This window comes from Carettochelys insculpta, chromosome 6, assembly GCF_033958435.1.
Source record: "Carettochelys insculpta isolate YL-2023 chromosome 6, ASM3395843v1, whole genome shotgun sequence".
Lineage (NCBI taxonomy): Eukaryota > Metazoa > Chordata > Testudines > Carettochelyidae > Carettochelys > Carettochelys insculpta.
This window is the reverse complement of record NC_134142.1, coordinates 61,471,265-61,485,328: the sequence shown is the minus strand read 5'-3', so window position 1 is coordinate 61,485,328 and position 14,064 is coordinate 61,471,265. Positions and strand designations below refer to the sequence as shown.

General features: G+C 41.6%; 1 protein-coding gene across 1 annotated transcript in view; it reads left to right on the top strand.

Moving 5' to 3' along the window:
* Window positions 1-14,064, top strand: part of INO80 (INO80 complex ATPase subunit) — a 134,200-nt gene that overhangs the window by 72,673 nt on the left and 47,463 nt on the right. The window contains exon 25 of the mRNA XM_074997009.1: window positions 6,157-6,297. Within this exon, the coding sequence (XP_074853110.1) occupies window positions 6,157-6,297 (141 nt within the window). The remainder of the gene's footprint in view (window positions 1-6,156; window positions 6,298-14,064) is intronic.

Genomic DNA, 14,064 nt, shown 5'->3' with positions numbered 1-14,064 from the left:
ATGCAAAAAAATTGAGTTTCAAAATTTTGTAGCCGTCAACCCTTCTTGCCTCACCCTCTCAAGCTTACAAATGCTGTCACAGGCCCAAGTTTTGCTTTTTGGCATTCCATACAAGCAAGCACTTTGTTTTCTCATAACTAGTCAAATGAGAAGCCAGTCATGCTCCAGAGCAACGTGTGCTGAATATTGACAGTGTGTTGTACTTTCAAGTCCAAGTGCTCTGGGAGCCAGAGAAAATGAAAGGACTTATGAGTTCATTTGGAATTGCACAAATGTCCTGGAGCAAGACAACTTGAGTGGTGAGTTGCCAGAGGTAGATTCTCCACATGAGCTAAGGAGACATGGAATAAAATGTATTGAAAAACTAAGCAGAGTAACTCTGAGTCCCAGGAGCTATGGGTTATGGGTCAGATGAGTCGCCTCATACAAGATGCCTCTTGAGCTTGGAACAGTAGTGTTGGGTAAGGTGAGAGAGCAAATAAATCCTACATAATCCTGCAAAGCACTCCAAAGGGGCTGACAGAGCAAAGAAAGCTAGGAAACAGCCAGAAAAAAAATTAGTTTGCAGTTTTAAGGTGCAAAGCCCATTATGACTTGTCTCGTGACTGTCTGAGAGATTGCTTCTATTTTAGCACTGTCATGTGCTATTGTTACAGTCTTTGAGATAAACAGCAAACCCAACATAACCATACCTGAATTTTAAATGTCAGAGTTTGTAGAAAGCTATCCACTATGTCAGGTCTTTCAACTCTGGAGTTTGCTTCTACGGCTGGCTGATCGTTATTAGTGCACATTACAAAGTCAGTATCTTCTTGCAAGCCAAAAGAAGCCCATTTAGTTTTCAGTGAAACAGAAACGGCAGGGCAACCATGTACATACATCAGTTAACTCTGGCTGTGCTGGAGTTTAGACTTTATATATGTGGTTTGATGCAATGTCTGCCCTTCTCCTGTGAGACTCCAATGTGGGAGCTTGACTGAAGTATCTTTTCTGGAGCACTTCACTGCTGGCTGTGGACTGCATTTGTAAGTATTAATCTCAGAAACCATGAAGTGGCATCACACTGTAAAGAAGGAGAGAAGGGAAACTTTCCCTAATTCTCAAAGTGGTCTGCCTTATAAAAACATAAGAGGCTTTGAAAGCTTACCCCAGTAGAACGTGACAGGGCAGTACAACCGAGGGCAAGAAAGCTTTTTGTAGGTGAGCTGAATACCAGTTACTTTTACAAAGATATAACAGAACACTGATATAATCGATCTGGATCATGCAGTAAACTAATATGGCTGTAAACATTTTTCTCTGTACCAAAAAACCTGGATGTTATTAGGAGTAGGGCCTCCTGTGTAATCACCTATATGGTTTAGCTTTCAGCCATGTTATTTTCTCTTGGCTTGATTGTGACCCGCTCAAAATCAGTGCCCCATAGAAATGAATCCCTTCCAGTTGTTGATCTGTTGATTATTTGAAAATTGACATGGAGAGGATAGCTGTTCATAGAATGAATGTAGTTGTGTGTACTTAAAATTCATATTTACATAAACAGAAAAGCTGTGAACAAAACTTGGATCTAAAATAGCATGTTTCAGTCCTGTAGTATGGGTTGGGTTTGGATTGAGCTACTTACATATTTAAAAATAAATAAAACCAGATATCTCCTCTAAATGGAAAGTGCAGAGAACAAGCACATTTTGGTGTTGAATTCAGGTGTGTTCTCTTTGCAGTGCGCACATGTAGCTGTTAGTAGCACTAATGGGAGTAACAAGCATGTTCAGACTAATGCAGTCGTTTCTGTACTAGAACAAGGCAAGATTCAAATATAACCCAGTTCTTCAAACCACCCGTTTTCATGGGAAAACTGCAGCCATATCTCGCTATTGGTCCAGGTCTTATGTCTTTTGAGTTGTGTAGCCAGCAGCTCCTCCAGTCAAAGCTGACCCACCCTGGGTGGGAGGCCTAGAACTACAGCAGAGGATGCTTCTGTTAGATCTAGAGGAAGCTGAAGATTAGGACTGAAAGGCTGTCCAGGGTTATGGGTATTCTTCCCCACTAGAGCATGTTGCAACTTGGGGCCTGGCTACAATTAGTTTAAATATGGTAGTAATAATTAAAGCGAGTCTTTAGGACATGCAATGTATTACTTAGTGCTTTGTAATAAATAAATAAATAAAAAAGAGGAGCTGGTATGCCTCCTCACCTCACTCCCCCTCCCACCTCCGTCTGGGTTCCCATGGCTGGGGCTGCCAGAGGGACAGTGGGGACTCAGTTCCTGGCTCCTGCTGCTGCCAGCTGCAGCCTCCCAGCCCCACGCTACTGCGGGGCGGTGGGGGCTCTGGCTCCTCGTCCCCGTCCTCTGGCGGGAGCTCTGACCTCTGGCCACTGTGCTTCAACAGGACGGGTGGGGGTTCCGGCTCCCAGTCCATGTACTGAGTCAGGACCCGTGGGGGTCCAGCTCCTGGCCCCCATGCTGCGATGGGACCAGAGGGGGCTCCAGCTCCTGACCGCTGTGGCTGGGAACCAGCTGGGGCACTGAGCCCCTCAAGCAGCTCCAGCCAAGGGAACCGTGGTGGGGAGGTGCCGGTACATAGTACTGGCATGTACTGCCAGGAAAACAAACCCTGTTATTACTGCATATCTACACTCCCTGTGTGGTTTCAAAATCCTAGCTATGCAATTTACAGAAGGAACTAAATGTCATTTCAGTCAGCCATGCTGAACCAGAATAGCTCTTAAAGAACAAGCTGTTACTCAGTTGTGCCTTGTTCCAGTGATGGGTGTATTGGAAAAATACAGAGTCACTTTCTTATCATGAAAGTATTCATGCTATTTGCATCTGCATTCAAGCTTAAATCAGATAAGAGCATGTGGAAAACCACACTGAGAAAAAGGAAACCATATAAATATGGGAAGTCTTTGGTCTTGCTTCAGGTCAGCACTTCCAGTCAAATGCAAAATATAAAAATAGTCTGTCGGTGAACAAAGATAATCAAGAATCTTGTAAATATCCCTCTTTGGGATTAAGGTAGTAGTTGAGTGCTGTATATAGTGACCTTGCTCATGTGTTAGCTTGGAAATACGACTTTTAATGTGAGTGTGTGTTCAGGGTTGGGATGTGTGTGTGTATCTATCTACCCATATATAGGTATAATAATATATAGTGGGAAGGAGCCCTCCATTTTGTTTGATTTCCTCATTTGTTTTTGAGAAAGGTGAGAATGCAGTATCCAATATCTACTTCACAGTCCATTTTGCAGCACAAAGAAGGGTTTTAAAGCACTGTATGACTCCACCCTTGAGTCAGGTGTTTTAAATCTTCCTGTGTGACATTTCCCTCACCCCACCCCCTTTTGTTCTTGGCTTAGTTGCACAATGGTCCTAAAGTTGCACCTGTGACACGTTCTGTAACCTTACTCAGTTTCTTCGCATGTATGTAAGTCTGATGGGAAGCTAGTTTCCGCTGTGTCTGGTGTATCTAATGCCCGCTCCAGTCATGAATATCAAATGGCAGGACATCATGGAATTCAAAGAGGGAAGCTTCTCTCGTGGCTGGCTTATAATTTGTGTCTAGGTAACATAAAGAACTAGTGTTAAGTCTCTTAATGTTCTTTGTGCATATGCATACAAAACAAAGTTTGTTTTTCTTTATTCGAGATAATGTCTTACAAGTCTTTCCTTTGTTTTTTTTTTCTATTTGGGCTTTTTGATATCAATGCCCAAAGGAGAATTGAACAGTGAAGATGTCCTCAAGAAAGAGTGTGTCAGTAGAATTAACATTTTTAGCTAACTGTTATGCCATAGTCTTCTGCACTCCAGTCATTTTTTATCATTATTTTGGGATCGGGGGGTGGAGGGGGTGTATAGAGAAATTCCAGTTTCCTTCCAACTCATCCTCTGCTATCTCTCTAGGAAATAAACAACAAAAATGTGCACCAGACGGATTTGCAGCCAATATTCCACTGCTTGCTGTCAAAAAAAACTTCTTTAGACATTTCTGCCCTATACAAATTATGCAAAAGAACCACCAATCCAGTTTGGGCTCAGTCAGACCTTAGAGGAAGAGAAATTCAGTGACAGAGTCTGCATTTGCTTGGTGCCAGCTCAAAACCTGGAGCCAGCCCGATAGCAGCTGCAAGACTGCTTTTACAACTGCAGCTTGACTGAGTGTTCTTTTATTCTTGGGGGAATTCTGCATCATTGTGCAATACAGAATTTTGCAGAAATTACTATGGTTTTTTTTTTTTTTTTTTGCATAGAATTCCGTTCCCCCACATAAATGGTCTGCAGTGCTGCTAGCTGCCATTAGGGTCTGCCGGACGCAGCAGAGCCCAGATCACAACTAAAATAAATTGCCAGGTGGAGGGACAGTTATTTGTGTCTGGCGCCCTGAATAGGCTCTGGAGGGGAGCAGCAGGAGCTGGGTTGGCGTTGGGATTTCTTTAACTCCTGAGGGTGGCGATATGTGTCTGTGTTGTTATAGACATATTTGCTGACATATTTTGAATAAATTGTCAAAATAATTGAAACTACTGTGATTCTGTAGTGTTATTTACAAATAAAATGTATAGAGTTTTTAAATATGAACAAAATTTAATTTTCAGTGCAGAATTACCCCAGGACTAGTACTTGGGTATCCATGGTGATAGCAAGGCTACTAGCATAGATTGACCATGAAGATAGTGAACTCCATTTTTTTAAGAGTTTCGAGTTAATTGAGTTGTGAGCCTATTTGTTTTTTGTCATGCAACTAAGGTGAATTTCAAATACAGTATCTTGTGTTTACTTGACCTGTAAAGTGGCAGAATCCAGCTAAAGACTTGCTGATATCTCATGGAAGTTCTGCAGTACCATTCAGAAACATTTCTGTTGGTGTCAGATTAGTTTTTCCTTCAAATTTCACTACATAGCATATGTCTATGGATCAGAAAGAAGTTTCTCCTTATATTAACTGCATCACACAATTAATTTAGGGGTAATATACAATGAGTATATATGTTATGGGTATCTTTCTCTGAAGCAACAGGTACTAGTTGCTACTGGTTGCTACTTACTGAGGTTAATGAGCTAGAGCTCTGACTCTGTATGGCAAATCCATTGATTGTGTGAAAATAAGATATATTTCCTTAGTTTATTTGCTCCTGCTGTTGGTGTCCCCACAAAGTTATTTCCCATTTTTGACATCATAATTATCCCATAACAGCTAATTGTGATATGAGAAGCTGCAGATTACATGCTCAGGTACTGAGTTGGTGGCAGGAGTGGGTTACGTGTAGCCCATATAAGTCATATTTTGATACACATGAATAATGGTAATAAAGATAAAGGGAAAGAGGGACAGAAACTAATATAGGAAAGCAAAATTGTTCTGAAATAGATGGCTTTTCATTGTTTTCAGTGAGGAGCAGCGCATATCCTTTGGCTTTTCTTTCTTCAAAATTCAGTGCCTTTCCAGACCCTATGCTTTTGGTTCCATTTACATTTATGATGCCAGAAGGATCCTTTTATAAAATCACGCATCTGATACTATGTGGTCATCACAGTTCTTGCAATGGGATATACACCCCTATGTACCAGCACCCTGAGGCTATCAGTGATAAATTCAAGAGAAATTTTGCATGCCAAGAGCAAAAAATTAGTAGTGGATATAAACAACAGAAATATGTTTTTTTTTTGTTTTTGTTTTGTTTTTTTTAATTTGATGTCCTATTGCTTTCTTCTGCTGAGGTTTTTTGTATGCACATAGGGTGAGCCTTAGAATAGTCTGAGGGTCACCCTAATGGGAATGTGTATTTGCTCTATTTCCATTAAAATCTATACTGGAAAAAGTGTTGAAGAGGCAAAATGATGTGTCTAATTCCAGAATATCTGTCAACGGGGTTAAAAAGTGGCAGCTGGGCTGGGACTCCTTTTCTAATGGAAAATGACAGTTGTCAGGGTCTTACCATTGCAACATTTCAGGACTCTTGAGTCAAGACCCCTCGTCTAACAACAATAGGCTCTAAGAATTCTGTGCACTAGCACTGCAGGAGCTATGTAAAGATCCCTGTTCCACAGGAAAATATTTAGTGATTGTTCATTATCATTCTTCCTGACACAGGAGTAAGCAACTTGAAAGGATTCACTTCTTGGCTGAATTAATTCTTTATTTAATTTTATTTTCAGAACCTTGTGTTCAGTAGCCATTGTAAAACAGTTACTGGCTATTCAGACCATGTCATACATCGAAGGAGATCAGCTACCTCATGGGTCCGGTACTGCCAGGTCACTGAACTGCCATCCTTCCTGTGCGTAGCCAGCCCACGGGTAAGTCCTGCAAAGGCACTATTACCACGAGGAAAGTATTCCTTCTTGTAACTGTTTAAAAACTGCTATGATGTTTTGTTCAGTGTCCTTGTCTTTTTGAAATAGGACCAGGTGGTTGCCGGGTATTCAAATATTCTGGATAATAGAGAGGTATACATAGAAATGCATAACACTAAAGAAAAAACAAGATTAGATACTAAGAAACAAATAAAAGTGTATGCAGAGTGTTTTATTTACCAGCAACAGTAGTATTGTACACTGTAAACTTGTACTGTTTGCTGTATTTATTTGTAGTTACTTTCACTATCCTGTACTTTTGGAGGATGTAACTAAAATCTACTTATGGTTAAAATGCCAGTTATTTGAGAGTTCTGGATAATACAATGCCGGATATGGAAGACTTTGCTGTAGTTCTATAAGAATGTCATAGACTTTAATAGACATTGCCCCTAAAACAGAGTTCTTATAAATGATACCCTTTCTAGTGTGGTTTATTAAATCATTTTATGGAAAGCCCTAATAGAGAGAGAATTTTCTATTAAATTCTGTTAGGTAATAATAATAATAATAATAATAAAAAAAACCCTATAGTCAGAATATCATTTGCTACGAAATTCTGTACTTCTTTACAACGTTTGTACTCAGGAAGAGGAAGGGCAAGATTGTAGTAGAAAAAGCAGTCAAAGGAAAATACAACATAAATTGGCCCATCACACCCCAAACTTTCATAACCATTTTGGTTTTCTCTGACAATGCTGCTGTGCTTCTTAGTATGTAATTTTTGCCACCTTTTATCACCTCTGAATTTGGTCCATTATGCCGTGCTGTGAAGCCTGGATATGTATTTTTCCAAAATGAAAGATGCATTCCCCCTTACTGAAATTCAGTCCAAATACTGCAGCAGTGTATGTGATCAACAGTATGCTGCTGTTCTACAACATAGGTTGTCTTTCAATAACATGACTTGATTTCAACTCCTTAGTCCAAAAGGCTATAAAACTAACATGGAGACTCAGAGCAGTAAGTTATTTATAGAGGATGGGAGCTGCATGTTGTCTGTGGGGAGCTTTTCTTCTATTTGGGGGAGTGGAAGTGAGATTTGTTGAAGAGTGAGGTAGGTGAATGTCTAAATGTTGGTCAACACTAGTAACTTACATCTGTATAACTACATCTTTCAGTGGTGTGAAAAATCCCCATCTCCTTGAAAGATGTACCTGTACCAACCTACCCTCAGTGTAGGAGAGTACTAGATTCATGAAAGAATTCTATCTGTCATCACTCAGGGCTATGGATTACTTATATCAAGGGTCTTTGACCAAAATAGTGAAAATAGCCATTTTTTCAAATTCAGTTACAAAAATCAGTACTCCAAGAGCCGCAAAGCACGTGAATACAAGGCAGTCCTTAATAAATAACATCAAACTGTGCTTTTTATCACCCTTATTTTAAGAACAGTGCGCACACAATAATTTGTATCAGTTAGAAAGTTAAGTTACGCCCATCTCTAGGCTTTACTTCCCATGCTGCAAACCCATTCTGAGGATTAACCTCTCCTCCCCGAACCCCAACCTCTCTCCCCCACCCCAAGGCTTAACCCCTCTGAGCCTCAGCCTCCCTGCCACCCACCCACCTGCAGGTTTAACTCGCCTCAGTGTCTGCAGTTCTGCAGTGGCCGCAGCAAGCGCTTTTCCCTGCTGCACCCTGCTGTATCTTCCTTCTCAGAGTGATTGTGCGTCTCCAGCAGGGGCAGTCTCAGCTGCCCTCTTGCTGGCTTAGACTTCCGCCCAAGTGAGGCAGCTCCCTACCCAGCTGACTTTCTCTTCTGGTCTCCCTGCTGCAGCTCATTGCTGAGCAGCTCTGGCTGCCACCACTTAAACAAAAAACTAAATTTAGTTGGCTCAACAGCAGGCAACCAAATTTAGATTTTTATTTAAGCGGTGGCAGCTTCCAGAGCCGCACAAGGAGTCAGCAGTGGCAGCCCTCGGAGCCACAAGTGGCTCCTTTAAGAGCCACAGGTTGCTGACCTCTGACCTATACTGATTGGAGAACATTGTCATTACTGAATCACTATAATACTACTGTGCTGCTGTAGCATTTTACATGTAGACATAACATTAGTAGCTTTCTTGCACGCTTCACAAAAGGAAGAACAGCATTTTAACACCTAGAAATTTCTCTCATTAGCAGTTTCTAGCTCTTGTGATTGTTGAGTGACATTACTTGGATAGAGGTCCAGTAGCCCTTGTGCTCTGTTAGTAGCATTTTAAAATGGCTTTTATCATTCTCTGTCTTCATAACTCTTGTTTCAGATTGTTTTGTGTTGTGCTGTAGAGATTTTCAGGTTTTATGTTTCTATTGCTTTGCTTTCCTGTGTATATCTTTCCTGCTAACAAACACAGTGGAGTTCTAGGAATTCTAATGAGGAGACACCTGTGCTACCATCAGTTTAGAGGCATAGCCACGTTTACTTCCTGCCCATCTTCAAATATATATCTTTCTATAAATTATGTACTATTCCTCCTAATAAATGATATTTCAGAGGAATGGAGATTTTTGGGGTAGAAGAATATTGTACTTAATCTCGGCACATTTGCACTGTATGCCCAGAATGTGTAGCACTCAGCAGGTAACTTGACACCAGATACATCTCAACTGTGTATGCAGGGCTTTTTTAGCAAGAGAAATCCAAATAACTTTTGATTTTTAATATTGTGATATCCCCCACGCTCTGTCTAGATTAGCACTTTGACCAGCAAAACTTTCTCTTGGTCAGTGCTGACGGACATAAGTTTCACTGACAAAAACGCCAGTATGGAAAGGCTGGGTTTAATTATGCTGATGGGAAAGCTATCTTGTGTTAGCATAGAGCTGCTACATGGGAGACTTTATTGCTGGTGTAAGGCCTTTAGTGTAAACATAGTCGCAGAGTGCAAGCTGAACCACTAAACTGCTGTTCATCTTAGTTCTTCAGACCTGGGCATTTCTTATTCTGGGCTGCTAGTGAAAAGCAGCCTCTCCAAGCACGGTTTACACAGCCATTGCCATATAAAGGCACAGCCAGCAAAGTTAGATGAATGTTTTCCTGGTAACTCATGAGCAGATTTAGGGCTACATTCTCAGATCTGTCTCATAGACCCCCAAAATGTGCATCTTTCACTGTTCAGGGCCCCCTTGGATAGTGTAAGCTTATTATATCTCCACCATTTTGTCACAGGGTAATCAATATGGAATAGCCTTTGTTAACCCAAATAGAGATTTTCCAGAACTTCAACAAAAGCACCTTGGTTTCGATAAAACAGAGTGAATCAAGTTTATTAACGAGAGAGAGATTTTGTGATTTTTTTAAAGAGCTAAATAAATACAAAGTTAAAATGGTTATGAAAGAAATGCAAGCTATTTCCTAAACTTTAACAAGGCTACTTGTTCTAAAAGAAAAACAGGCTGTCTCACCATAAGCTGCTATACATTACACCGGTTGTCGTCTTCAGCGTGAGAACACCTTTCCCACTGTTCAGTGATGCTTCTCTTTGTCTTCCAAATGGATCTTACTTCCTTGTGTTGAGGTGTGGGAGGAGAAGTCATGGGGAAGCCATTGCATCTTATTTTATGCCATCCTCCTCTATTTGGGCGTACCTACCTACTGGGATGAGATGGGGTACATGTGATTCTAAACATCTTCCAGATGAATTTCTTGTTCACAGCTGCCAGACAAGTGTGGGATGATACGGAAATCTTTTGTTTACAACACCCCAATGGTGAATGTTAGCATCAGCAGCTAATAGTTTTCAACACCTGTGGTCAGTCCTTTGTTGACACTAGAGAGCTATTCTCTGGGCATGGAGAATAAGAAACAGGCTGAATGAGAAGAAACTCCAAATCTACAGGAAATGACTTGTGTGGCATACTTATCTTGTAATCCATTTATTTTATGGTCCAATAAAATGTGGAAAGCTTTCACTCTTTGGCTAACACTAATTATGTTTATGGATATGAAATGCCTTCATATGTTATCACAGGTAGCTCCAAAAGTCCAGTCAACCACCTGGTCTCCAAACCCCTCCTCTCCCCCCCCCCCCCCCAACCTATCCTAAATTAACTAGAAGGTAGGCAGCAGAGAAGCCACGAATGAGGACATCTGCTTCCAATTAGCCTCCACTCCCAAGCCTGATGTCTACTGTTCACTTTGAATCAATAGTAGGCCAATAAATCCCAGTCACTGATGGCAAAGCAATAATGGTAATGATAGCAAAGCAGGCTGGGAGCAGAAGAGTCTTATCACCCAGCCACCCAAATGTTCTGTTCCTAATCTGTTGTTGCTGGATTTGTCAGTAAGCTTGACTGAAGTTGGATGTGTGTGTAATTATACACTGGCATCTGGGGAAAGGAGGCTGGCTGATAACTGTCTGCACTCATGGCCTGTTTGCTTCTCCTTGACATCTCCAGAAATGAACTCATCTACTTTGATTATGAGGCCAAGAATCTGAGTAGGTCTTGCAGAATGGGGGTCATCCTTTGAGGTCTTAACATCACAAGCGGGGCAGAATTGCAAGCGCTTAGGATTAAAATTCAAAATGATCTGGACAAACTGGAAAAAATGATATGAAGTAAATAGGATGAAATTCAATAAGGACAAATGCAAAGTACTTCACTTGGGGAAGAACAAGGAGTTGCACACATACAAAATGGGAAATGACTGCCTAAGAGAGAGTACCATGCGAAAGTATCAGAATCATGGACTATCAGAACTGGAAGGGACTTCAAGAGGTCATCACGTCCAGTTCCCTAGCCTTACCACAGGCCCAAACACCATTTGTATCATACCTGTTAGATACTTATCTAACCTGTTCTTAAATATCTCCAATGATGAAGATGCTACAACCACCGTAGGCCATTTATTCTAGTAATTAACTGCCCTGTCAGGAAATGTTTCCTAATGTCAAATCTAAACCTTCTTTGCTACAACCTAAGCCCATTGCTTCTTGCTCTGTTTTCAGAGGATACGGAGAGTAATTTTCCCTTCTTGTAATTTCTCCACATCTTTCCTAAAATGTGAGCCCCAGAACCGGACACTGTTCTCCAGTTGAGGCCTAATCAATGCAAAGTATCTCGGGGTCATAGTGAGCTACAAGCTAAATACAAACAGAGAGGTAGCCATGTTAGTCTGTACTCCAGCAAAACAAAGCAGCAGAAATTTAGCACTTTAAAGACTAACGAAATTATTTATTTGGTGATGAGCTTTCGTGGGGCAGACCCACTTCTTCAGATCAATTTCATTTCCAATACTGACTGACATTGATAAGTACAGAGGACCAAAAAAGCCCCAAAAAGCAAAACTGCAATAAAGACTGACAAATCAAATAGGATAGAAGGAAGTGGGTGGAAAGGTGGGGGAGGGTTAATCGTCCTGCCTGAGATAATTACGAGCATCAGAGGAAGGGAAGCAGTCCTTGTAATGCGGGAGGTAGTTGGTGTCTCTGTTCATACCACGTCTTAATGTGTCGAATTTGAATATGTACTCTAACTCAAGCTAAATATAAGTTAAGAGTGTGACACTGTTATATCCCGGAGTTCTGTTTGCTTTTTTTACATTAGCAAAAGTGTAATAAACAAGACATGAGAAGTATCGGAGGGGTAGCAGTGTTAGTCTGGATATGTAATAGCAATGAGGGGTCCTGTGGCACCTTATAGACTAACAGAAAAGTTTTGAGCATGAGCTTTCGTGAGCACAGACTCACTTCATCAGATGCTGGTCTTGGAAATCTGCAGGGCCAGGTACAAATAAGCCAGAGCAAGGGTGGGAATAACATGGTTAGCTCAGTCAGCAAGGGTGAGGCTTACTACCAGCAGTTGATCTGGCGGTGTGAACACCAAGGGAGGGGAAGCTGCTTTTGTATTTAGCCAGCCATTCGCAGTATTTGTTTAAGCCTGAGCTGAGGGCGTCGAATTTGCAACGCCATTACAGCAACCTAACACCAGCAACACCATTACAGGACCTAATCAGATCAGCCACACCGTCGTGGGTTCATTCAGCTGCACATCTACCAATATAATTTATGCCATCATGTGCCACCAATGCCCCTCTGCTATATACATCGGACAAACTGGACAGTCTCTGTTTAAAAGAATAAACACACAAATCAGATATCAGAAATGGCAATATGCAAAAACCCATAGGAGAGCACTTCAATCTCCCAGGCCACACAGTAGCAGACTTAGAAGTAGCTATCCTACAGCAAAGACATTTGAGGACCAGACTCCAAAGAGAAATTTCTGAGCTGCAATTCATCTGCAAATTCGACGCCCTCAGCTCAGGCTTAAACAAAGACTGCGGATGGCGGGCTAAATACAAACGCAGCTTCCCCTCCCTTGGTGTTCACACCTCCAGATCAGCTGCTGGTAGTAAGCCTCACCCTTGCTGACTGAGCTAACCTTGTTATCCCCACCCTTGCTCTGGCTTATTTATACGTGGCCCTGCAGATTTCCAAGACCAGCATCTGATGAAGTGAGTCTGTGCTCACGAAAGCTCATGCTCAAGACATGAGAAGTAATTCTTCTGCTTTATTGTACTGATTTGGCCTCATCTGGAGTATTATGTCCAGTTCAGTGTGTTAAATTTCAGGAGAGATGTGGGGAAATTTGGAAAAAGTGGAAAAGAGCCACAAAATTATTAAAGATGTACAAAATATGACTTATGAGGGAAGATTGAAAGAACTGGGGTTGTGTAGTACACGAGAGAAGACTGAGAAAGAAATGTTTAAGTATCTAAAAAGTTGTTACAAGGAGGAGGAAGAAAAATGGTTGTTCTTAAGCTCTGAGGGTAGGACAGGAATCGGTGGGCATAAACTACAGAGAGGAAGGTTTAGAGTGAACATTGGGAAATGCTTCCAAACTGTCAGGGTGGTTAATCACTGGAATAAGTTGTGTGGGAGGCTGTGAAATCATTGGCAATTTATAAAGAGCAGGTTAGACAAACAAAGCCAAGAACAGAACACCACTGGGTCATCACCTACAGCCCCCAACTCAGACCACTGCAAGGAATTGTTAAAGACCTACAACCTATCCTTAGTCAGGATGCCACACTCCAGAAGGCCCTGGGTGACATGCCTGTTTTCTCCTACAGGCAACCTCCCAACCTCATGAGGATCCTCACTAACAGCCACAGTCTATGCCCCAGGAATACCAGTCCTGGAACCTTTCCCTGCAACAAAGCCCGCTGCCAGCTTTGTCCACATATCTTCTCTGGAAATACCGTCACTGGACCTAACCAGGTTACTCACAGAATCACGGGCACTTTCTCATGCTCCTCTGCTAACATCATACATGCCATCGTGTGCCAACAATGCCCAGATGCTTTGTATATTGGACAGACTTCTAACTCCCTTTAGACAAAGGGTCAATGGGCACAAAACAGACACCAAAACACTCCAGATCCACAAACCAGTTAGTCAACATTTTAATGGAATGGGGCATTCTGTCAATGACCTAAAGGTATGTGTAACGGCAACGAAGGGTCCTGTGGCACCTTATAGACTAACAGAAAAGTTTTGAGCATGAGCTTTCGTGAGCACAAACTCACTCACAGACTTCATCAGATGCTGATGAAGTGAGTCTGTGCTCACAAAAGCTCATGCTCAAAACTTTTCTGTTAGTCTATAAGGTGCCACAGGACCCTTCGTTGCTGTTACAGATCCAGACTAACACGGCTACCCCTCCGATACTAAAGGTATGTGTGTTACTGAAGAAGAATTATCGCACCGTTCTGGAAAG